The sequence below is a fragment of the Triturus cristatus genome, chromosome 3_2 (genome assembly GCF_964204655.1).
Source record: "Triturus cristatus chromosome 3_2, aTriCri1.1, whole genome shotgun sequence".
In the NCBI taxonomy this organism is placed as follows: domain Eukaryota; kingdom Metazoa; phylum Chordata; class Amphibia; order Caudata; family Salamandridae; genus Triturus; species Triturus cristatus.
The window spans coordinates 929,878,503-929,905,034 of NC_140584.1; the positions used below are offsets into that span (position 1 = coordinate 929,878,503).

A 26,532-nucleotide genomic window follows, 5' to 3' on the forward strand; every position below is an offset into this window, starting at 1 on the left:
ACAGGTCCTATGGGAAAATGCATGGGGAAATCATGTTTTGGGACCCCCCTTTTTTCTCGGCCCCCGCTTGACGAATCACCGTGATAGGAGCGGACGGGAGCTGGCCAAAAGTTTGGAAAATTTCGTGAAGATTCGTCAATCGGCGCCAACGTTATTCCAAATAGAATGTTGCGGATTTCCTATGGAAAATAGGTCCTAACTATATCTACCTACTTGCGACCGCCAGTAGGTAGTATATATATATATATATATATATATATATATATATATACATATATACACATATACACATAGACACACATATATATATATATATATATATATATATATATATATATCTCCAAAGACAGCGCTCCTTCTGATTGCTGGGACCCAAGGGAGCTGGCGCACACGCCGGCGGAGCACGCCGGAAATTAAATATTCCAAATGTCAGATGTCGTGCGCTCTCAGGAACAAAGCAGTTCGACACGGATAGCGGAGAAACGGGTGTTTATTCACAACGCGTTTCGACTTTACAAGCCTTGATCACGTGAATAACAGTGCTGCAGTGACAACGAACTTAAAAAGAGTGAAGAGCTGTGAATACAAACAAAGGACCAAAACATGGTAATAATACAGCATCCCACTGTGGCGGCCATCTTAGAGTGGTCAAATACCATCAGAAGCATGGATGTTATCACTCACATGTTGTCCTACTGCGGCATGGAGAACAAATAAACAACCAATCATATAAACAAAATTAATGACTTCCATACGGCATTGTATCCTAGTACCTGGCAAGTGCCTACGGTGTGTTGTTCAGACCACCCCATGTGACTCCAATTGGAGAGATAAAATTACAAAGGCAGAAAATGTAACCTGTGTATGCGGGATGTCAAAAACGAGCATTGCAGTGGACAATAAATAGCGACAGAGGGAGGATAGTATGTGTTCCCCAAGTGGGGCTAACCGTGTTGACCAAGAGATGGACCAAAGTCTTTCACACGCCCATGTGTCCAGAACTGGTGATGACCTCGGTGAGATGGAGGGGAGAGAGGGTAGGCTGCCCGTGCAGAGTGAGTGTCAGTGTTGGGGCCCCTTCCTCTCCTCCTAAAAAGAAAATCAAAATGAGAACACATTGTTAAAAACAGATGCAAATGAGTCTGCATCATACACAATTCTAGTGCAAGTTCTAAAATAGGAAGAAGGGAAGAAAGTGCACACTGGTTGCTACGACAAGACATAATACAACCCTATGTACATCATGCATGAACATATTGACAAATAATCCAAATACATCATTCTCTAAGGTGTATGGCCAGTTCTTCGTCCTGATTAAGACCGCCAGGGTCCTTGCTTTGAAAGTCAACAATGTATTTGGATTCCCTCTGTCTCAGCCTCAGTACCCTGTCACCTCCCCTGGGATTGCTGGGGACTTGTTCCAGAATAAAGTATCTGAGTAATGTGGAGTCAGAGAAATGATGGTCCCTGTAGTGCCGTGCGACTGGATATTTTTCGTCTCTGTGTGTTATGGCCCTACTGTGTTCCAGTACCCGTTTTTTGGCCTGGAGGGTAGTGCTCCCAATGTACCACTTGTTGCATGGACATACAATCACATAGATGGCGAATGTGGTGCTGCATGTTAGAAATTGTTCTATCTCTTTATACACTCCATTGTACGTGGTCGTTTTGAGGAATGTACTTTGTTTGCATGCCTTGCAATGGCCGCAGGGAAAAAATCCCTGCAGCCCATGTGTGTGTCTGTCAGGGTACATAGTTACATCGCTGCGTACCAACATGTCCCTGATGTTCTTCCCCTTCCTGTACGTGATACTGGGTCTCTTGGGAATACTGGTGCCAATGATGTTATCAGTAGTGAGAACATTCCAATGTTTAGTCAGAATATGCTTGATGTTGTCTGAATTGGTGTTGTATGTCATGATGATGCGCGTGGTATCGTCATCATCCTTGGATGTCGGTGTCTGTTCGTTTGTCAACGTAGAAGTTCTAGAAATCCCGCTGGCCCTGTCTCTAGCTCTGTTGAGTACCCAATTGGGATAACCCCCGTTTCTCCGCTATCCGTGTCGAACTGCTTTGTTCCTGAGAGCGCACGACATCTGACATTTGGAATATATATATATATATATATATATATATATATATATATATATATATATATATGTATATTTACATTTCATTGTACATTTTTAAGGAAAACAAATTGATGTTTACAAGTTTTATTACTAATAATAGTAGTAAATCAAAATAACAACTGCACATGCTTATTTTTATGTAGAATTTTCAATGTTTTCTTTTAATTTTTTAGCACAGTTATATACATTTTACATTTTTTTATTTACATATATTTTGAAAGAAAAGAGATTTAAATTTTTTTAAAATACATGTTAAATGATTTTATTGAAATGATGACATTGTTTAATATGTATTTTATAATGTAACATATTTTTAAACAGTAATTCTTTTTTTTTTGGCTATTAAATAATTATTTTTTTTTAATAATATTTAATTCTTTTAACGTTTTTAAAGTATGTAGAAAAAGTAAACATTTTTTACAATCAATATTTTGGTACAATGTTTCATTGTTATACATTTGTATATCATGTATATTTTTGTAACATAAGTGTGGCATTTTTAACTTTTCATCATTTGTATTTTGCTAATTAACATTTAGGGGCCAATTACGATGCGTCTCGTAAAGGCTCCAACCGACGGTCGAAGCCTTCCGGGCTGCATCGTAATCGCCTCCTCGGTTTATTTTCAAACCGCCGCATTCCAATGCTGGCAGTTGGAAAGTAAACCGGCTGGTCATTCCTGCTGGCTTCCGACGGGCTCAAGGAGCCTTTCAGCCAGTTGGAACTAGCTCATTATCCCAAACGGCGGGCCTTTCCGCCATTGGGATTACGATGCGCGGTTTCCGGCATGGTTTCCATGCTGGCCTGTCCGACATGGAAACCATGTCGAAGAGTAGCAGCTCCCCCTCAGCGCCTTTAGACCCACACGGGTGAGTAGTGCACTCTACAAATGTCAGATTGATTGATTGGTTGATTGATAAACATTTTGGGGCCGATTATGATGTCGGTTGACATCTTTTTTTATCATTTTTTTTACAGAGTTTTATATAGCGTGAACTTGACCCGAATCGGGTATCAGAACACTTTACATAGCACCAGTTGCATTACATGTGGACACATTCATTTTTGTTAGGCACAGTTTCAATCTCCACCTCCTAATAACAATGTAGGCGGTTGGAATTGAAACCGGACGGTCTTTCTGGCTGGATTACGATGGGCTCAAGGAGTCCGTCGGCCAATCGATAGCCCTAATGTAATCGCTGAGGGTGGAGGATTCCACCATCAGAAAGCGACTCAATGGCCTCTGGTTGGGGGCAGGGGAGGTACCTTGAGGTGCATGTCATGCGGTGCAGAGATGAACAGAATCTCCCATTTCTTAATGGGAGCTTGTGCTAGGGCCAGTTTACTACAGCAGCACAAGCTCCCATAGAGAAATGGGAGTATGCGACCGCACCATGGGCGGTCACATTTTAATGCCTGTATCGGGACTGCCGACCCAAGGTTGGTCGGTCCCGAGATCGTGGCGATGTCAGGCGGATGTGAGTAATTAGGCCCTTAATATTTTTTACAACCTTTTGTATTTTATCTAGTTTGTTGTTTGATTAGTTTTGCAGAGGGAAGCACGTGGTTGAGAGCTGCGTTTCTTCGGTTACCGTAAATTTCTTTAAAATAATTTTTAAGCTAATTTTAGGGTTGGGGGAGTTGGTGGATGTGTAGGTAGAATAAGTAGTGTGTTAATTATAGTTTTGTTTTGTAGTAAGATGTTGTTTTGGTAGTGTAGTGTTTGGTGTTTTTAGTCGTGCTTTGGAAGTGTAGGACAGTGTATTAGTTTGTTAGATGTTTTTAGTTATTTGTTAGTTTTTATTGATTGTTGTTTTTAATGTATGTGAGGGTGTGTGTGTTTTAGTGGGAGGGTGTTGTGTTTTTTTGTTGCAGGTTTCCGTTCCTGAGTTACGGTGGAGGTGAAGATGAGTTTGTTTTTTTAAATTTAACCCCTTCGGTGCCCGCCCCTTTCCCCGCCCTGTGCCGGCCGTTACATTAGCGGGCGGGGTTTGTGACGAGCTGGACTCGTCATGGGCACAGCGCCACCGCGGCCCATGACGAGTCCAGCTCGTCACGGGCACGGAAGAGGTTAAAGGAAATGTTATATAGCTTCATTGAAACTATTATTATTTTACATACATTTCCTTTTATTTTTTGGTTTTCTTGGAGTGTTTTTTCTTTTTTGAAACAATTTTTCGGGTTTTTGAGGGTTCGATTATATAGAGAGAGTCATGTCGGTTGATCTCTTTTTCTACAGTTGTATTTTTCAATTTTTTGTGGGGATTTATCTTTTATATGGAATTGGATTTGGATGGACTTCGTTTGGGAAATCTACTTGATTAAGGACAATCTACTGTAACAAAACTGTAAGTTATTTTTGATTTTTTTTAATATGGGTGGGAAATTTTAGTTGTTTTATTTTTTAAATTTAATGATTTTATTATGTCATGTTATTTTTCAAATATTAAAAAAAAATGATATAATATTTATTAAATTTAAAACGAAGTAATAGCTTGTGGTTAGTGTATTTTTATTATTGTAGTAGGTGGTGTTTCGATAGCTATTATTTTTTGGGAATAGATTTTGCAATTTTATCTAGGTATTCTAGTCCTTGGGTATTTGGATATAATATAGTTTTGTATAGTAGGTGCTCGTACACTGTTTTGGTTTAAGACCTATTTTAGTTACAGATTGGTCTAGTCTTAGGGCCTGATTCCGAGTTTGGCGCAACGGCGCCGTCTCAAGGCCGCCTCTGTTGCGGAAAACCTACATATGGAACGCTGGCCGTATTACAAGTTATAAAAGTACAACTTGTAATACGGTTGGCGGTCCATTGACCTTTCCCATGGCGGTGCCTAGAAAACAGGCACCGCCATGGGAATGGGCAAAAAGTTCTAGCAAGGCATTGAAGGTGACGCCCATGCCCTGCTCGAACTGGGGGGACTACAGACAAGGGGGCACATGTTGTGCCCCCCTGAATGTATCCCCATCGCTTGGGGACTTGGGGTGGGCTGGGAACTCAAAATATGCTGAGCGGAACTGTGTCAGTCCCAGCTCAGCATTATGCATTGTAATGCTCCTGCGCCACTGCCAGGGAACGACTGCCCGCCACCAATATGATTTTCAAAGTCGTAATCTGTAAAACGATGGACCACCCCTCCTGCACCAGGCGGTGGTGCCTTTTAAAAAGGCACCGCAATGGGATTGCCTCACAAGATTCCTGCACAGCATGAACTCGTAAGTCCATGCCATGCAGGAACCTATGCGCATGCACACAGGGGGGCATATGTTATGCCTTCCTGTGTGCATCAACATATGTCTGAGGCACAGGGAGGCCTCAGACCTTTGTTTTCTTTCCACCAGGCGGTTTAACCGCCTGGTGGAAAGAAAACATTAGTATTAGTAGGGGTGTCAAAGATGATAATTCTTTTTTCATGACTTTTATTGTCATGAAGAAGGAATTGTTCCTCTTTGTGTGTTATTGTGTGTTCAGGTAGTATTTCTACTTCTGAAAATGTTTTTGGGGCTGGTGGTGTTTGGGTGGTAGAATTTTTGGTCCTGGCTGTTAGGCGTTTTAATGATGGGATGGCAGGTAACTGGCCAGTTATTTGCCCTGGGACATGGATTAGGACGTATTTTAGTATTTGAGTGCTTGGTTGTTGGGAGCTAGTGCTTGCCTCTTTGATGTTTTGTAAGACACCTCTAACCTCAATTTCAGTAACATTGGGGGGTGGTTATGTTCTTTAACATTTATAACTGTAGTTGCCCTGGTTGTTGCCCTCCCATAGCAGGAATTGGAGCTGTATTTGGTGCATTTCCAATGTATGTGATTAGTTGATCTTTCTTGGGAATAAGTGTAGCACATGTAACATAGCAAGAGTTTCCCTTTTTGTGAGGCAATGAATTTAGCCCCTTCTATTATTTTCTTAGTTATATTGTGAATATATATATATCAAAATAATAAACGCAATGTAAATATTTTCAGTGTTATATTACTTTTTTACTACTTACATATATATTGTTTTAGTCGTTTTCGATTTTTCTTTGAAGTTTGGTGTTTTCTGCTTAACTGTTGTTTTTGTTATCTGTTGGGTAAAAAAATATTTGTATCATTATGATGGACATTTTATACATTTTACTTTTTTCCAGGTTAGTTAGTGTTTAGTTGGTTTTATTTTTAAGTATATTTAAAACAATACTTAATATTTTTGGTAGATTTAGTTGGTTTCTTTAATGTAGCTTTTAGATTGGAATTGTTGCAGCCTGTAGAAAATAAAACGTGTTAATGTTTATTAGTTTTATTTTGTTGATTAGTTTTGCTTATCGCTTGATTTACCTAAGGTTTAAAAATTATTAATGGTTATTCTAACTTTATTTTATTTGTTTGATCAATTTTCTTTTATTCTTAATCTTTTATTGGTAGAATGCTGCACAGTTTATTTCTTAGCAGTGTTGATTTTTGATAAGGTTTGTAAATCAGTTTGTTTAATCAGGCAAAACGTGGAAATGCTAATATTTATTCATTTAACATGTTTTTATTATTTTAAGTTTAGTTAGGGGAATATGTAAATTTTTTAGGTATTTTACTTACTTCGAATTTGAGTTCTTAGGTGTGGCTCTTTTGAAGGTCATTTTTTGGGGCTTCATTCTGGCAGAGTTTTGTCCTTCTCCAATGTTTGCATGTTGTGAGGTAATTTTGGGTTAGTTAACTGGCTTCTTTTATAGTGTTTTTCAATTAGTTGAAGCTTTCTATTGGTTTTTGTTGTTTATGCTTTTATTGTATTGGTTGTTATAGCATCTGTTTAATTATTTTGTCAGTTATATATTAATTTGGTAAACATTGTATATATTTATTTAAGGTTTTTTGTTTTAATGTTATACATTTATGTAACAATATATTTGGTTTTCTATGTCTTTGGTTTGGTCATTTTCACTTATGATAAATGGTATTTGTTGTATTTTGTTTTGATTATTTAAATAAATATTAATGTTGTTTCGTTATTTTTATATTTATATATTTTATAATTGTTAATATATATTTAGATATATTTTTTGTTTTGAAAATTATTATTTTAATTGTGCTATTTATTAATATATATTTTTAAGTGTGTGTATTTAGAGCCTCATTATGATGTCGGCCGGTAAACCTCCAACCTCTCGTCAGAGGCTTACCGACCAACATCGTAGGTTTAAAGACCGACTGCCGAATTTCAATGTCAGCGGTCGGAGTGTAAACCGGCTGGTCAATCCGACTGGCCTCTGACGGACTCAAAAAGCCCATCGGCCAGTTGGAAACCGTACATAATCCCTTCAGGACAGCGTTTCAGCCGTCGGGATTATGAAATCGGTCTCCGACAGCCTTCCCATGTTGGCATTTCCGACATGGAAAGGCTGTGGAAAAGCGACTTTGGGGGCCCCTAGCAGGGCCCCCACCCCTCCGCGGACTACGGTTGCACACGATGAAGGAATTTCTACAAACTCCCATTTCTCAATGGGAGGTTATGCTTTAAGCGATTTCCGGAGTTTGCAACCGCACCATGTGTGGTCATAATGTAATAGAATGTGCAGAACCGCCGACCTATGGTCAATCGGTTCTCACACAGAAACGGTGTTGATCATAGGCAACCCCGTCCAGCATCGTAATAGGGCCCTTAATGTTTTCGTTAAAAATAAATTATATTTAAGCGATGTTTATGTTGTCGATATTGTGGATGTTTGTATATTAATTTATATATTTTTTAATGTAACAATATTTTTGTTTACAATATTTTTGTGCTCAATATTTTTGGCATCTAATTTTTTATAACAATATACTTTATTTTAGATACTTTTGTATTTTTAATGGTAAATATAGGTAGTCGATATTTTTGCATGCAATATTAGTTTCTCAATATTGTGTAGGCCGATATTATGGGGGTTGATATTGTGTCAGTGAACCGCCTGGCAACCTTACCACCAAACTGAAAGATGTTACACTTTTTTTCTCAGAGTTGTACAACTCATCCTTGCAACTAGATTATTTCCTGCTACCTGAATCCGAGCACCCAAGGGTTGGGACATTGAGGATCCCAGCCCGTGATCTTTCAGACCACACACCAGCCAAAATGGTGATACAGATGGGACCTCATGGGAGGGGAAGGGACTGAAGCCTCTGTTCTTGGAGACTGATGGCTCCAGAGTTTTGGGACTTTCTCCTTGAGGCCAAACCTTCTTTCCTGACAGTGAATGATGGTTTGGTTGAGTCTCCAAGGACATTATGGGAGGTACTTAAACCATGATTCGTGGGCAAATCATGAACTACTGTATGGGTCAAAAGCAGAAATCCCAACAGGAGATAATGAATCTGGAGTCTCGTATCCAGGACCAGAAATCGTGGTACCTTGCCTCCCTGGCTGTTCTATCCTCCGTGACTTACTCTATACCCAGGTAGTCCTACACTAGCCTCTGCTGGACAATGCACATAATGCATGGTTCGCCACCCACAGCTTCATATATCAGTTGGGGGACAAGGCATGTAAAACGCTATATTGGCTCAGCTCATCTGCCTTTGCAAGAGAGACCAACACCTACATCTTGGACAGCGATGGTAAGGTTGCCTGCAGCGACCTCCCCATAGATTGTAGATTTGTGCCCTATTACATCCAATTTTATAACATTCTGTGCAATTTTGAACTAACAGATCTGACCTCCTTTATGGCAGATCTTACCACTCACAAACTAGACACAGAGGAGAGGAACCTCCTAGATACTGAAATCACTGTGGAGGAATTGGGTGAGGTATTGAATCAGTTCCAATCCAGTATAATCCTGGAATCCAACTGGTTCCTGGTGGCATTCTTCAAAGCCTTATGGTCACACATTAGGCCCCTCTCCTTGACACCTTTCAGGAGGCTACAGAAGTTGGCTTACTTCCACCAAATCTGCGATCAGCAGATATTATCCTTATACTGAAATTGGACCCACTGACTTCCGACTACACATCGTTCCGTCCTATATATCTTCTAAACACAGACATGATGATCTGAGCCAAAGCCCTAGCACTTTGGCTGTTGAAAGTGGTGGGCTCTTTGATCCACCCCAATCACTTGGGTTTCATGCTGCACCAAAACTGGTCCCAGGATGCTTGTTTCCGGTCGAGGGAGGACCTGGCTTGGCAGTTCGGGCTGGACTGTTCCCATAAGGAACAGGGTCAAGCCTGATTTGCATATGGCTAGGTCTGAACTGGGGTGGCATGGTGAGCAAAAGAACGGTGGATTTAAACCAGATCTCTTGACTGGGGGTAAATGCATGATTTATTCAGCATTCCATCCAACATTTATTTGTGTAGCACCGTACAACTCAGCACAACATCCGGAGAGTTCACAATGCGGTAGCCTTAGCAGACAAATTACCTGACGACAAGGCGTTGCTCATGGTGAATTTCCACAAATCCATCGACTCAGTAGGATGTGACTATTTATTCTCTCTACTGGCCAAGATGAATTTCGGTCCCTGATTTCTTAGCTATGTGAAACAGTCCTATGTGATGTTATCTGCATGAATCCATATAGGAGGGGCCATATTTGAGTTATTTCTGATCAAAATGGGAATGCGGCAGAGGTGCCCATTGTCACTCCTGCTATTTGCACTTGACATCGAACCCCTTGCAGAATGGCTGAATGGCTGAGGATGGACGCAAGGGTGAGAGGGTTTGAGTTTGCATTGGGAGTGACAGATATGATCTCCCTTTATGCTGACGGCATCCTCATTTTCCTAGATGACCCCCTATGGTCCGGCCCCTGGACTTTGTACATATTTTGGTATTTGGCCTCCAGGTGAACAAAGCAAAGTTTCTATTTTCCAGATGGATCCAGATCCCCAGGTCTAGGTTCTGGGCTTCACTCCCATTGTTCTTATTTGGTAGGCCAACTATCTTTAAGATGGTGATGCTCCGCGCCCGCTTTACCAATTGCAGAACTTTCCTTACTCCATTCTGAAGACTTTTTTTAGTAGCATCAACACACTGCTACTGGGTTTTCTGTGGAACCACCAACCACCAGAATTGCAAATACTTTAATTCATCTTTTGAAGGAGGCATGATGATGCCAGACATTGTGTCCTACTATCACACCTGGTAATCTTAAATAATTGGTGGTTTGGTGGGTTCTGAGATCCGGCCTATACGTCTGAAGGGTGGGTGATGAATGGAACACAACTATCAAACCTTCTTTATGGAGGCACAGTCCATCCCTACAGCTGCCCAAATGGTGTTTAAAGCTTGGGGTGACACATTTAGGTCCCGTGGCTGGTTCTGTCGATTGCGATTGACCCGGGAGACTCCCTTATGGACCAGAACGTGGTTTTGGTAGATGGCAGCACTGTCAGGCTTTGGGATTTCTAGATTAGGAGACCTGGTACATCAGACCACGTTGAAGTCATTTATGTAACTGCAGGAGGAATATGAGCTCCACTATTCACTACAACCAGTTTTACTACTCCTACAGATCAGACACAAGCATTCCCCACATATCTCTGGCTTGTATGATATTTCGGTCACAGCCCACTGGAGGCCAAGGGTGTACTGACAAAACTCCAACAGCATCAAATCTCCCTTATTTATAAATCTCTGGTTGTTAACATGCTGGATTTCTTTGACCAACTGTGAGAGGTAAGGGCATTAAATCTGGGCATAATCGACGATGATGACTGAAGGCAATCCCTATCACCCCCTCTGGAAGCCCAATTGCTTCTCAATTTCCACAATTCAGTGTTTCTACACAAGGTTGAGGCTGTGGAAAGTAGGAGCTATAAACTCACAAACCTGCCTGCATTGGTCAGCACACGTGGACATCTTCCTTCACACTGTTTGGGGACGCTCAGTCCTTGCGCCTATCTGGTTAGGAAATATTGGCATCCTTTGGAAGGGTCTTAGGTTGGATCCTCCCCAGAAATCCCAGACTTGAACTGCTCAATATTTCTAATGACATTGACAGGAATGGATATAAGAAAGTATTACTGTGGCTGTGCTTGGTTGTAGTTAAACACGATATTGCCAAGGCATGGGGTGACCTGGGGACATACTCGTTGAAGGATGGAAGCATGGTTTGGACCGCTGTCTCTGCTTAGAACAGCCTATCTTCATGGGCTGGGGCTGCACTTAAAAGCATGGGAAAATTTGGAGGGACTGGTCCAGTACAGAAGAATCCACCTCGAGCTTTGCAGAAGACCTTAGACACTGGACATGGACATATGCATATTGAAACCCACACAGCTGGGAAAGGGAAGGGCATGAGGGAGCGGATTGGGCTGCAGTGACACTGTAGGGTGCCCAGGTATGTGATGGAGGTTGGGCACCCTGCTGTCCACTGTGTTGTAATTTGTGATTGCAGGTATATATTGTATTGTATTTAAAACAATAAAAAGTGTTATATAAAAAAAACAAGATCACCAAATGGTAAATACCACCTCTCTGCAGGGAAGGGGATGGAGGGGAGGAGGGAGGGATTGTAGAAGAGACAAATATAAATGCTGAAAGTCCGAACAGTTGAAAAGTTCTGGTTCATCAATAGGGGGGGCTGGTGAAGGACATTTACATTTATCAAAGTTCTAAATTTTCCTCTTCAAATTAGGTGCATGATGATTCAGGCAAGACTGGAAACATTTTGCAAGTATTGATTGTGGAGAAACATCTACCAACACTTGCAATAAGGCAGCAGATGATGTCCAATGAGGCTTTAGGAGCTTGGAGACACCAATCCACTAGTCCGAAGAGGTATAACATAAACCCAGAGAGACCTAGGTAGTACTTAGTTTGTGCTAGAGGTTGTAGTTAGTGGACACAGGTGCTTGTTCTTAGTGGCTGGGACTTATTTATGTCATGACACTTTGACCTAGAGTAAGAGAGAGAAAGGTAAAAAATGGAGAAAGAAGGGGAAAAAGCAAGATAAATAAAGAGTGACATAGGGAGTAAGGAAGGATGAAAAAGAGCCTTCAAGAGTGAGATAAAGAGACAGGACGTGTAGGGTAGTGGAGTAAAGGGGCATGTGTTACAATCAAGACTATGCAGCCATGATATATGACAGTTCTGGCATTTGATACTCTGGCAGTGGTCTCCTAAGAAAAACTCTGGACCCCTGCATTTATTTTCTACAAATTAAGGACTGGGCATAGCATAAGGCTAGAGGTGCAAAATGCCAGAGCCAGAAAAGTAGCAATGTATAATTTAGAGCTGGCAAGTACCCACCTTCTTAGAATGTAAAGAAGGCAGTATGAAACCAGTGGAAGTCAGTAGGGCGACATTTTAGGGATACAGTATTTAAGAGACTGATTCATGCAATATAAAAACGCCGGCATGTACTCCTGCTTAACCCTCTCTTTCTCTTTATTTGAATGTTCACTTGCTTGTCTTTCCTTTGCATACTCTGTGTTGAACCCTCTGTGTGACCTGGAGTAGCTTGAACAGGGTGGTTGGCAGATCCAACAATACTTGAATTATCATGTGAAATATTCAGAAAATCATGTCATCCCTTCTTTACTGGAGCTCCCATGTGATATATCGGCCAGCGGTCTGAAGGGTGTCTGTGCCATCCATTCAGCTCCTATATGCCATGATTCGGGAACTCAATGAGTGAGTGGTATGGGGATAGTGTGCTAACTTGGGAGGGTGGCTCAAAGTGCGGGGCAAGACTATTTAGGGACCACCAGACAGTGTAAGGACTTCTCTTACGGTCCCACTTCAGCTGATCCAACCCTGAATAGCCACCATGCCCATGGCTTCTCACTCCTCCCATGAAGAGGTACAGCAATGCAGAGTAACTGCTTTCAAGCTTTTCTGCTGGTATGTAGTGCCATGAAGGGACATAGTGAAAGAATTTACTAAAAAAAGCTTTTGTACAATATTTATGGCCTTTAGGCCGGTTGCAAAAAATCAAAGTGATTGGTAAAATACATGTCCTGCTCTTGGGAAATCCTGGTGAGGGTATGATGAGAGACTTGGGGACCTTCCCATCAGATAAGACTTGGGGACCTCCTAAAGATAGGATATCCCTTAATGCCAGTCGACATCCTCATTTTCCTTGATGACCCCCCATGGTCCGGCCTCTGGACTTGGCAAATCGTGTGGTATTTAGGAGTTTTTCTGGTCTCCAGGTAAACAAAGCAAAGTCATCTGTGTTCCAGATGGTGCCAGCTCCACGTAGTGACCTGGGTAAATGTTCTGCACATTGTCTCTGATGGGTTTTGCTACCTGGGAGTATATATTGGCAAAAGCCATACCAGTAACTTACTGGGGGCCTCCACTGCCGGCACCCCTCGAAACTGTCAATGATATTACACAATGATCACCTTGCAATATAGTGCTTACCTTAGATGCACATGTGGAGCTTGCATGTCCTGCAGCACTTGCTGTCCACCTCTACCTACTGCTGAAAGTCCACCCTAGATCCACAGAGAGTGTGAACCCTGCACCCCTTCTGTTGATTTGCCTCTCATATCCTTCTTTATCTGATGGCAATGCACCACCTAAATTATAGTGAATGCCTTCACCCATTATTTGTCCAAGCTCTTCCATGCAGCATGCAGCATCTGACACCCCAATCCTTATGTTTGTAGAAACAGGAAAGGAGACACTAGGGAACTAAGGGGGTCAGATCACAATGGAGGCTTTGGCACCAAGCCCTGCCAGGATCAATGGATCAATGGATCATGGCTTTGTAAATGGCACAAGGAACTCACACCAGAGTCCTTGAAAAGTGGTAGAGAGCAAGAGCACTTTAGACCCTAATACTATCTGTGTATTGTGGAAGAAGGATGGTTGTTCAGTTATTTGCCCCTAGTTTATTGACTAATGGTTACTTCACTGAACCTCTCCAAATGCTGGTATCAAATGTATTTTCTTCTCAACATCAGGGTGAAACATCCGCTTGAATGAGCAATGTTGAGTGAGGAAGGACATCCATCAGAAGCAGTGTGGCAATCTGTCAAACTACTATGACTGTGTTTGATTGCTGCTGCACCCTAGCCCTACTTTCATAGGACTGGTGAGAGATACCTTTTTTGTCAATGTTTGGAAGCATTTTGTTGATCTGCTGAGCACATCTTCCCATTAACATATTATTTACATTAAAATATCTACTTTCTTAAAAGCATTCTGAGACACCCAGCTTGCCTTATATGACTAAAAAAGATGACTAACATCACCATCCCTTTAACAACTGCAAGAGCGACATTCCAGAGTGTGGGCATTAGGATGGAAAAGTGGTAATATCCCAAAGTATTTTTTTTAACACAAACCTTATTACATTTTACTTATTCATACCTATTACATGTCACAATAGGATGTACAATAGCGAAGTCAATATGTGGAACCATAAGGGAGTGATTCTTAGAGTTATGAAAAGCTTTGGGGACATTTGACTCAATACAGTCGAAAGAATTAGACAGCTGTACCCAATGGGCCATTATTCCTAAGACATAATGCACTGGCTGGTTCAGAGAGGATTCACATTTAAAACCCTGACTATGATCCAGAGTTCCTTCTGAAAAAAGTGGTTTTGGTAGTTCAATAGATGGTATATTCCAGCTATGACCTTGTGATTATTATCAAACTATGCCATGGGCATCCCTTGTGCAAACAAACCAAACTCTTGCAAACAGAGCATCCGACTCGCTCCTTTCACCTCTGCACCCAAAGACATCATGTGCCATGTACCACAAAGATCATCTCCCAGCCCCACCCTGTTCGACATCTACATGACCCTCCTTGCAGATGACACTCAACTAATCCTCTCGCTCACCGTGGTTCCCTTCAACGCCAAAACCAACTTCTTTGATGCCAGGACCAACGGAGCCAAATGGATGATAGTACTGATCTTCGGGACGAACACCTCTGCGTGGGACCACAGCAGGTGGCCTGCAGAACTTGGACCTACACCCACACTGACCGATCATGCACGCAACCTCAGCCTTATCCTCGGCTGTCAACTGACCATAAAACGACAAGCCAACGTATTCGCTTCCTCCTGTTTTCACACACTTTGCATGCTCAGCAGAATCTTCAGATGGATCCCAACGAACACCAGAAAGGCCGTCACTCAGGCCCTTGAGACCAGCTGCCTTGACTCTCATAATGCCCTCTACCCAACTCCTCAGAAGACTTCAGACCATACAGAACTCGGCAGCCAGACTCATACTGGACCTCCCCAAACAAACCCACATGGCCCCCAACCTGACAGACCTCCACTGGCTCCCCATCCAGAGGAGATGCCAGTTCAAGATTCTCACACACTCCTACAAAGCCCTCCACAACCTAGGACCAGCCTACCTCAACCATCGACTGAACTTCCACCAACCCTCACAGACACACGCCGCATCTGTCACAGCCACAGCGGTGGCCGCTCCTTCTCCTACACCGCTGCCAAAACCTGCAACGACCTTCCCTTCCAGCTCTATCCAGCCCCCTCGCTGGTAGACTTTAGAAAGAGACTCAAGACATGGCTCTTTGACGGAGACACAGTGCCCAGATGCCACATGGGGTGATAGTGTTGCGCTTTACAAATGCTGTTTGATGATAGGTTTGATTGAAAGTTAGGTGTTGAGAACTTCTTGGTACAGGGATCAATATTATGGAACATTCCTCCTGGACTCTGGCCCTCTGTCCAAAAACACCTCAGATCAAGAAGGGCCTTTAGCAGTCGCCTCTTTTAGACGTTCTCCCAGTATAGGTTCTATTACAATGTGTGGTTTTCTCGTTATAGCCAAGTGCAACTTGTGCCCTGAAGGATCCTAGTGCTGCATATAGCCTTATATAAAAATTCAAAATATCATACCATAACTTAGCAGCCCTTAATTAGTATGGGCATGGAGCCAATTTAGTGCTGTGCAACAGTATGTTGGTGGTGTTTGACTGACTGGAGAGCCTCGCCTCAACATTCTGCAGGTGTTTGAGCAATGTTGACCTTGTCTCTATGGAAATCTCCCAATTTCCCATCAGTTCGTAGCTTCAGAAAGTCCTGCAGGAGCAAAGCAGGTGGCCTTATGTCAACCACTGCATCTGCTACAGGCTCAGTTGTCTCGACTTCTTCAAAGCTTGGAAGACTACCTAATAGGCTTCTGTGTTGCAAGGCCGTGACAGACAGAGAGCTGAATTTGAGCTACTACTACTATGAGCCAATCAAGGGAATACAAATATGAATGGAATAATTATTTAGTTCAGCTAAAATAATTTCTGAGATCTGGAACTGACTTGTGGAAAATGCAACCTCTCAGCAACTGACAAACCACATAAAGGAAATCTAAAAGCATTTTATAAATGTCATTTTTTTAATATGTTGTAATATTAGTAAATCTGCCCGACTAAACACACTTCACACATTTATATACACAGTAGAACTGAAAAAGTCTGTAAGCATTGGAAGATGTAATAGATCTAAGCCACAGAGGGACGAAGTGATTTTGCAGGCTCACGTAACTGACTTAATTTAAAAGCCAGCATTAGAGCTTAGGTCTCCTAATTCTACTGCCGACAAATAAGCCACTTGTCCATCTATCCCCTTTGTAGCATAAAAGGTGTCAGGCTATCACTGAATAATGAGGAGATATAACAGCTCCAAGTAAAGGTGACTTTATTCATGGATCTGTTGTATTTCATCCAGTTTCTTGATGTCCATTCCTCAGTGCAGAAAGGGAGCATTGTTCGTGCTCTGTCATTACAAAGTAAAGAGAACTTGGCTTATGTCTGAGCCTGAGCTGAGGAATGTAAACTAAAGCTTTGATTACTTCTAGATTTTAGACAAGCTTGGAGCAGCTCTTGCTGATGAGGTTAAGGAACATCTCCAGGAGCCCAAAAAAAGACAAATGATCTTCCAGCTTCTTGGGCCTCAATTTGTTCAGAAGCACTTCAGCGAGTATCCTAACCAACCAAGCTTGCTGGTAAGTATTTCATATATGATTGATAGATCCAGCTTATTTTGTTGGGTTCACAGGGGAAGAAGTTGTAGCCCTTCCATCCTTACGAACTACATCTCATTGCCATCTCTCTGTTGGACTATTCCTGTTCATTCTGTATTCTCTTTGTTGTATTGTTCGGTATTTAGCAAGTCATGCGTCATACATAAGGATCATTATATTTTATAGTTGATCTAATGCTTAGGGCACGGTGCACAAACTGTTTTTTGAAGTACGTAAAATTGGCCTACAGAAGTATTACTTAATACAAAATGCAATTCACAGGCCTACTGGTGGAAATATTCCCCTTTACCTCTTCAGTCTTTCTATGGGGAGATCTCCACACATGTAAGTTTACTACTTAGGTGCCGATTCCGATCCGGTAAAACCCGGGTACGAACCGTCGGACGGAGCGTTTTCTCCGTCCGACTCGTACCCGTGAAAACCACCTTACCAACCCGCAAGTACGATTCGTCCAGAAACACCATTTCTGTACGAATCGTAAAAAACACCGACCGGCTAAAATATGCCCACAATTCCGATCCGGGACACCGCGTACGCGACATTCACACGGAGTCTGGCAGCGTTTTACAGACCAGCAAGTTCGATTCGTACCCACAGCATTTCGCACGGCAATATTTTTACGGAACCCAAAAAGTGCCGGAAAAGCTAAGTATGCCACGATGCACGGCGAAAAGGGGGCCCGGTACGCACCGTACCCCCATCCCTACACGTCCGCACCGTACCCCCACCCCCCCCATGTCCGCACCGTACCCCAGCACCCATACCTGTACGGTGCGTACCCCCACCCCCCGTATGTACGGTGCGTACCCCCCGTAAGTACGGTGCGTACCCCCACCCCCCGTATGTACGGTGCGTACCCCCCGTAAGTACGGTGCGTACCCCCACCCCCCGTATGTACGGTGTATACCCCCACCCCCGTATGTACGGTGCGTACCCCCAGGGTACGCACCGTACATACGGGGGGTGGGGGTACATACGGGGGTGGGGGTATGCACCGTACTTACGCAGTCATTACATCGCAACATCCTTTACAACACATGTCACTACAACGCAGCCATTAGATTGCATGTCGCTACAACGCATGACACTACAACACATGTCACTACAACGGAGGCATTACATCGCATACCATTACAACGCATACCATTACAACGCATAGTATCCCTACACTATCCAATACTTACCCTACTGTTGCACCCCCTGGAGTTAGAATAGTACTTTTTACCCCTACACTATCCAACACTTACCCTACTGTTGCACCCCCTGGAGTTAGAATAGTAATTTTTACCCCTGTACTATCCAACTCTTACCCTACTGTTGCACCCCCTGGAGTTAGAATAGTAGTTTTTACCCCTACACTATCCAACACCTACCTTAAATGCAATGTAATGGTATGCGTTGTAAAGGTATAATGCGATGTAATGGAATGCGTTGTTAATGTAGTTTTAAAAAATTTGTTGTAGTGGCATGCGATGTAAATGTATGTGTTGTAAAGGATGTTGCGATGTAAAAACTGCATTGTAAAGGCATGCGTTGTAAATGTATGCGTTGTAATGTCATACATTCACGAAACACGCATCGCCAGCTGCCTGCCTGCACTGACAAAGCGGGCATTGACACCCTGCTAACCCCTTCCCGGACCTGCCACAACTAAACACGCACAGAACTAGTGTGCCGATTTGAACCGGAAAAACTGAGGCTGCAGCGAAGAACTGAACAACATCCCCTGCCGCATTGCGATTCCAGAGGCAGCCCTACTTCTGAGCGACCGCAGTTCCCTCCGCCAAAAAGCTACCTGAACGGCAACACACTTGCCGTCCCATCCTGGGAACTTGACCACCAGAAAGCGCTTGCCGCTACAATCAGCAGCGCTCAGCCAGTCTGAAGACGCCACAACTCAAGCACCTGCACTGAGAGGAACACCTGAACAAAAGACCAGTTGCAAGAGACCAAGTACATAACCCCATTCAAATCACACATAGAGATGATGCCCCAGCGGTCTATCTTGCAGGGTGCGCAATTCAGACTCTCGCCGTTACACCCCTTAAGATTGGGCTCTAAGGGCCAGATGTACGACCCTTACATTTTGCGACTCACAAATTGCGTCGCTTTGCGACTCGCAAAATGCAATGTACAACAGTGTCACAGAAACTGTTAGCAATTACCAATGGGGTCACAAATTGCATGCCTCATAAATATTCATGAGGCAAGAGCAATTAACAACCCCATTGGGAATGGCTAGCACTCCCAGGGATGGTGGCCTGCTGGGGTCAGCAGACCACCATGTCTTGGACTGCTTTTAAATAAAGTTTAATTTTTTTAAATGCAGCCCGTTTTCCTTAACGGAAAACGGGATGCATTTAACAAAGCGGTCGCAAAACAACAGAACATGGCAGTGAGTGCCGCTATTAGAAAGGGACGCCCCTTCCTAACTGCGGGAGTCGCAAACACTATTTTGCGACTCAGTGACTCTCAAAATAGCATTTGTACATGCCATTACCCTTTTTTGCGGTCGCAAACAGGCCGATCTTCCGTTTCCGTGTGCACAAAGGGGTCGCACATCTGGCCCTAAGAAACTACCGCCCAATCAGACAAAGAGAATGTACAGAACACCACTGCTGGCCAAAACGGAAAGAATACCTTGTTGCGCTTCTAAATTCACTTGGTTGCGTCCCCCTGGGCACTATTAATATCCTAGGAGAGGATTTGTTAGTTTGCGTTGTTTCGCTTCACAAATGAGTGCTGACTCTTGTCGTAATTCTTAACTTTATTTATTTTCCTTTCGATGTTTTTAAGTTAGACATTATCTTCATGTCATCATTTGTTAAACAGTAGATAGCATTCTCTACGCTAGGGAACGTCCCCGTGGGCACAACCAAGCCCTCTGGGAGGTTATTTTAACAGTTCGTGGTGCACGTTGTATGAGTGAATTAATCAATCACTATGATTTCATTCATATTTATTTTTCATTCTTCATATGAATTCAGTTTGGTGCAATAACATTTTGTTTCATTCATTGATGATTTAACTGATGCATACTCCTTATGCTCCAATGCATTTCGGGTTGTACATCCTTCTTCAGGGTACAATGTCTTGTGAATTAATGTAAATATGAACTAAATACACGAGGAGACTTGGTATGTGACTCAATGTCTTAAATTAATGTGACTTGTGCTGTGAAAATGTGGTTATACGAATAAGTGTTAAACATTACGAAAGCGTGAACATTAAGTCGGCATATTATAAAGAAAACACGAGTGCTCGGTGAGAGTGCTCAGTGGGCGGTATACGGCTATTCATAAGCAGCAATAATTAAACACAATCAGTGTCAGATCTTATGTGTCAAACAGAGAAAGAACATGAGTGCTCGGCGTGTGTGAGATGATACGGAACTATTTAAAACGGCCTGAACTAAACACTAGCGGTGTGAAAAAGGATCATAAGTGCTCAGCGGTGTATAAAAGTGCAAAATTAATAATAGGCGGAAAAACTAGACGCTAATATTAAGGGAACCACTGGGAATAATAAACTTACTACATATCATTTGTTAAACATCATTTCTCTACAAGCCTTCTTTTGGCTCCAATGCATTTCGGGCTACCCGCCCTTCTTCAGTGAGCATTACTGAAAAATAATAATAGCACACATACTAATCAGAGGATTATCTTTACTAACATGGTTCAACATTATCCCCAGTGTTATCGTTTCTTGGTGATTGACTATGTCTACTAAATAATGTGTGTGGTGCTCGAAGTTATAAAACATGCAATATTGTGGTTATTAGGCGTTTTTGTAACTCGTGTGGTATTATTTTTGTCATTTTTATAAAGGAACAGTGGTCCCATTCAAGTAGAGTAAATTAAGATGCCACAATTAGTACAATGAAAAATTGGGTTTTATGTTTGAAGACAATGCAGAAATTACTGGTAAATTACAGTAAATAGTGAGAAAAAAATATAAAACAGTGAGTGAGTTGGTGGCAGGGTAATAGGAAATCAGCCGATTTCCGGTAACCAGGCAAGTGATTTAAAAGGTGACTTTTTGGTGCTCGAAGGTAGTTATTAACAAAAAGTCAGTAAGACATTTCATACTCCGACATTTCAATTTGCAATACAATGGAGTTTAGAAATGGTTGTCGACGACGTTTCGATCCCTTAGCGAGTGGTGGGATCTCTTCAGGACAGGAGAATGACAATTATTTGCCTGGGGGGAAGCAGTGCAGGGAGCGGGAAGAGGAGATGATCCACACTGGGTGGTGTGTGATGCCCAATTCCGTCTCATACATCAATTACGAACGTTAGTGTTGAAGGCAGGGACTCGTAGGATGTTCAGAAATCCGTGGAGGCGGGAAAGTTAACCAGAATTACGGTGAGCCACTAGGAGGAGTAAAATGGCCCGTCAGATATGAGTCCAGCCAATTCCTGGATACGTAAAGAGTTACGAGGGAGCCGGAACGTCTGTTTTTGTAGCGATAGGAAAACAATGAAGCCGTGGGGCGGGAGCCCAGATAACGACAACGTAGTAGTTGCGAGGTAGCCGATAGTTCCGCGGCAGAAGCGTATGGTAACGCGAATAACCTGGGGAGCTTGCGAGGATCCGGGTAGGCGTGAAGGCTCGGGCTGTGTGCGCAGCCCGAGCCTTCACGCCTACCCGGATCCTTGCAAGGAAGCTCGTTGGTACATAAACATATTCAAATTGTGAAGAGAGTTGGGAATTTTCATCACACAGAGGCGAAAGATACTTCAACCTTTGAATATGGCCACCACTTAACAGATTGACCGGCTAGTCCTATGTTTATGTTGATTACACGTGATGCAACTACCAGCATCTAAGTTACACAGTACTACATTTTTATCAACCACATGACTCGTCGTTTCGAAAATAGAGAAGCCGACACCGAGAAACATACATTGAGAATAGGACTCTAAACGCCTCAGCATCTTCACATTCACTGTAAGTAAGCTGTAATCAGCGCCGTTACTTGTATAAATCCTGCTGTGCTAAAACGCTTACTTAAACGCTATTCTCGTTTCCTAAATTAAAGGCATTAGAGGAACCGACACAGAAATACCGTGAGTAACCATGAGTTTACAACAGGTTTGATCGGCACAGTTTTAATAATAATCTTGTGACACGAGCACACGCTGATAAAAATCACCACGCAACACCGACTCGCGTTAGAAATATGCTTGACAAAAATAATACCGCACGCGTTACAAAAACGCCTAATAACCACAATATTGCATGTTTTATAACCTCGAGCACCACACACATTATTTAGTAGACATAGTCAATCACCAAGAAACGATAACACTGGGGATAATGTTGAACCTTGTTAGTAGAGTTAATCCCCTGATTAGTATGTGTGCTATGATTATTTTTCAGTAATGCTCCCTGAAGAAGGGCGGGTAGCCCGAAATGCATTGGAGCCAAAAGAAGGCTTGTAGAGAAATAATGTTCAACAAATGATGACATGAAGATAATGTCTAACTTAAAAACATCGAAAGGAAAATAAATAAAGTTAAGAATTACGACAAGAGTCAGCACTCAATTGTGAAGCAAAACAACGCAAACTAACAAATCCTTGCCTAGGATATAAGTAGTGCCCAGGGGGAAGCAACCAATTGAATTTGGAAGCGCAACAAGGTATTCATTACATTGGCGTTCTTGAATGGAACACGCCAGCCCAGGAGCACACGATAAACTTTTGAACCATTAAAAAATCTTTAACTGAAATTGGTTGTGCGCGGGCCAACAAGCAGTCAGTGGTTCAAAACGGAAAGAAACCAAGCACCACAACAGCAACATACTGAGGGCACCTCTCAGCACATTCTCCAATCCTTGTGCTCCAACCGAAGCGGCGATAGGAAAGACTGACACCAAGCAACCCAAGCTAACCTTTGACGGCCGGCGCATCGGTAGATATGGATACCCACCTCAAGAGGCAGAAGAACAGGCCACAGAAACTGACACCACTGGGGTGCAAAATTAGACATACGATCATTGCTCCTAGAGGTCAAATCTAGCCTGAAAACAATAGACTCAAAAGTTGGCCACCTAGCACCCGTCTTGAACAGGTCAAGCAACGTGTGGATTCGCGTGACACTCTGATAACCCACTTGGAAGCTAGAGTATCCGATGCAGATGATACCAGCCCGAGAACCAACAATAATCTTCATATCACTGGAATCCCCGAATCTACAGCCATATCCAAAATGGGGGGCTACCTAAAGTCGCTACTTTGTGATCTGTTTGGCACTGCCTTTTCTGAGATCTTCATTGTTCAGAGAGCACACTGGTCACTTGGCCTACGGCCTTCCCCTGGGGCCTCTGCTAGGCCAATAATAGCCTGCATCCTAAATTATCGTGACCGCAACACAATCCTGCGAAAAGCCAGAGGAATGGGGTAAGTCAGACATCAAAGAAACACTCTCTCATTCTATCCTGATTTCACCATGGCAGTACAGGCAGCAAGGCAAGACTTTCTACCGGCCCAACGAATCTTCCAACAACTGAACATTCCATATGCGCTCATGTACCCAGCTAAACTGCGAATAGACACTAATGGCAAACTGCGCTACTTCACTGACTCCAATGCACCATGGCATATGCCAAACAATTACACAAAACCCACTCACGTGGTCCGCTCGCATCATTTGAGGATGGCCGCACCAGTGACAACTACTAATGACCTATGCAACATAATATCCATCAGATCAGAACTGCTCTACTGCTCTGTGATGTACCACTAAAACGCTGGGACATTAGTGCATTATGGAGTTACGCTCCCCCTATACCCGTCTGGACACAGCAAGCCAAGACCTCATATACTACTTCCAAATGCACTTCACCGTTTGGCCACCCTGCCTTTGAAGCGGGGGAGTTGACTTACAGAGTCCACGTACCGTAACGGGATAAATCCCATGAACTCTCTTAGCGTTTCAAGTTGGGGAATTCTGGGTGGGGAGGGTACTTTAACTCAACCTAATTGGAGGTTTTGAGTGGGAGGGAGGTGGACATGGGTGGTTCAAAGAGGGCATTGGAAACAGGGACTGTTTCCCCGACAGTTGTTGTTTTACTGGTTATGAACAACTTTGAATGTGTTACCTTTCGCACTAAGAGGCAGTACTATTACACTCAGCATCACAATTATTGCTGGCACCACACACAGCAACAAATGCACCCAAGGACTGACTCATGACTGAAGTAACATTCCTAACCTGGAACATTAGGGGCATTAACGACCACCGTAAATCCTGTCTCATGCACAACTACCTTGCTCGACACAAAATCGATGTATGTTTTCTACAAGAGACGCACCTTCCTACTACTCACACTGCTCGACTTCGTGCTCGATGGTGGGGCGATTCCTACTCCTCTGTATACTCTAACTATGCTAGAGGAGTCATCATTCTGCTAAAAAAATACCTTCCCTGGCGCAATACACATGCGCATATTGATGCAGCAGGCAGATACGCTATACTGGCAGGAACGCTCTACTCACAACCATTAGTCATGGTGGCTATATATGGACCAAATTCAGATGACCCAGACTTTTTACTCCATATTTGGCAGCTAATTTCATCGCATGGCCCCTACCCAATAGCCTGGGGTGGCGATTTTAACATTGCACTGCAGAACACTCTTGATTGCTCAGGTACTAAACTACAGCACCCGCAAGCCACCGCAACACTACACTCACTCATACTGGATGATGCGCTAATAGATGCCTGGCGTCATGCCCACCCCAATAAGTGCGAGGGCACCTGCATTTCTACCACTCATAGCTCCTGGTCCCACATTGACTTATGGCTAGTATCCTGGGATGTAGCTGGCTGGACCTCCTCTGTCAAACACATGGCCCTCACCCTGTCTGACCATTCCCCTGAACGCCTGGTCCTCCAGATTCCACAGACTCTATGACGCATGTTCTCGTGGCGCCTGCCCCCCTTTGCATTGAAAGATGCAGCATTCAAAGAAGAACTGAGCAGCACCATAATAGGAGTTTTTGAATTAAACACTGGCTTGGTTGACTCATCTTCAACTCTGTGGGAAACGTTTAAAGCAGTTATTCGGGGTGTGTGCATAGCTAAGCAATCTGGGGTGCTCCGGGCCATCCGCCGAACCCTGGAGAGACTAGAGGCGGAAATCAAAACACTTGACCAGATGCATAACACCAACCCCATTCCAGCCACAATGGCAGAGATTAGGACAAAACTATCGGAATATCACACTGAAGCAGGACGGGAAGTGAGTTACCTAGGCCGGGAGGCACAGGCTTGCCAATACAGAGAGGGGGATCGCCCTGGTAAAATTCTGGCTGATGTGCTGAGGAAGCCACACGCATCCTCATATGTGACAGAATTGCCAGACGATGCCGGTTGCAGGATCACGTCCCCTGCAGAGATAGCAGCAGCAATTACCTCTTTCTATTCCCAATTGTACACGGCCGGGGCGGTGAGTACCCAGGACACACTACAGCAGTACTTTGATTCAGTCAAGCTGCTAAGGCTTGACCCAGGGCACAGAGTTTATCTAGATGCCCCTTTGACGACCGAAGAAATCGCACACGTTATTGCCGGCCTCCCTGGCGACAAAGCAAGAGGACTGGACGGACTGGCCCCTGCGTTCTATAAAGGATACACTTCTATTCTGATCCCCCATCTCGTCAAAATGTACAGGGAATCAATCGCCCTGGGCCATTTCCCCTCTTCTCTCTGCGAAGCACTAATCACAATCATACTTAAACCAGACAAGGTACCTGAGTTCTGCGACTCCTATCGCCCCCTATTAATTATCAACACTGACAATAAAATATACGCGAATCTGCAGGCAAATTGGCTCCTCCCGCTCATGCCCCTAATTATACGCCCCAATGAATCTGGCTTTACTCCGGGACAGGCCACATCACACAATTTACGTACAATATTTTTGGTAAAGCACCAAATTAACCCCTCCCTGCCAGCAGTGGTGGCTGTTCTAGATGCCACCAAGGCATTCAACTCTCTAGAGTGGCCCTTCCTTTTTTCGCTCCTCGGCTTGCTGGGCTTCAGCTCGAAATGTATCCACAAGATCTGTATGCTATACAAATTACCCTCGGCACTTAGTAAAATTAACGGGCAGCTAACCAATCCTATCGCGATCACCAGGGGCACACGACAGGATGACCAATCTCCCCAGTGTTGTTTGCAATTCCGATGGAACCGCTAGCAGCTTGGCTATGCCAACACCACACAGAGCGAGGCATTGCATTCATGGCCCGTAGCCTAGTGATCTCTATGTATGCTGATGATATCACACTATGTGGGCCACCGAACCAACCAAATATCTAGGTATATGGCTAAGCAGAGACCCGGACGAACTACGGAAAGTGAATTACGGCCGAGCGGTGGAATGGCTAAAGACTAAAATCCTGGTATGGAACAAGCTCCCACTCTTCTTGGCTGACCGCATTGTAATAGCTAAGATGGTG

General features: G+C 43.4%; 1 protein-coding gene across 1 annotated transcript in view; it reads left to right on the forward strand.

Moving 5' to 3' along the window:
* LOC146858828 (uncharacterized) overlaps nt 1–26,532 on the forward strand; it is a 1,229,505-nt gene that overhangs the window by 125,886 nt on the left and 1,077,087 nt on the right. The window contains exon 2 of the mRNA XM_085647127.1: nt 16,875–17,021. Within this exon, the coding sequence (XP_085503253.1) occupies nt 16,875–17,021 (147 nt within the window). The remainder of the gene's footprint in view (nt 1–16,874; nt 17,022–26,532) is intronic.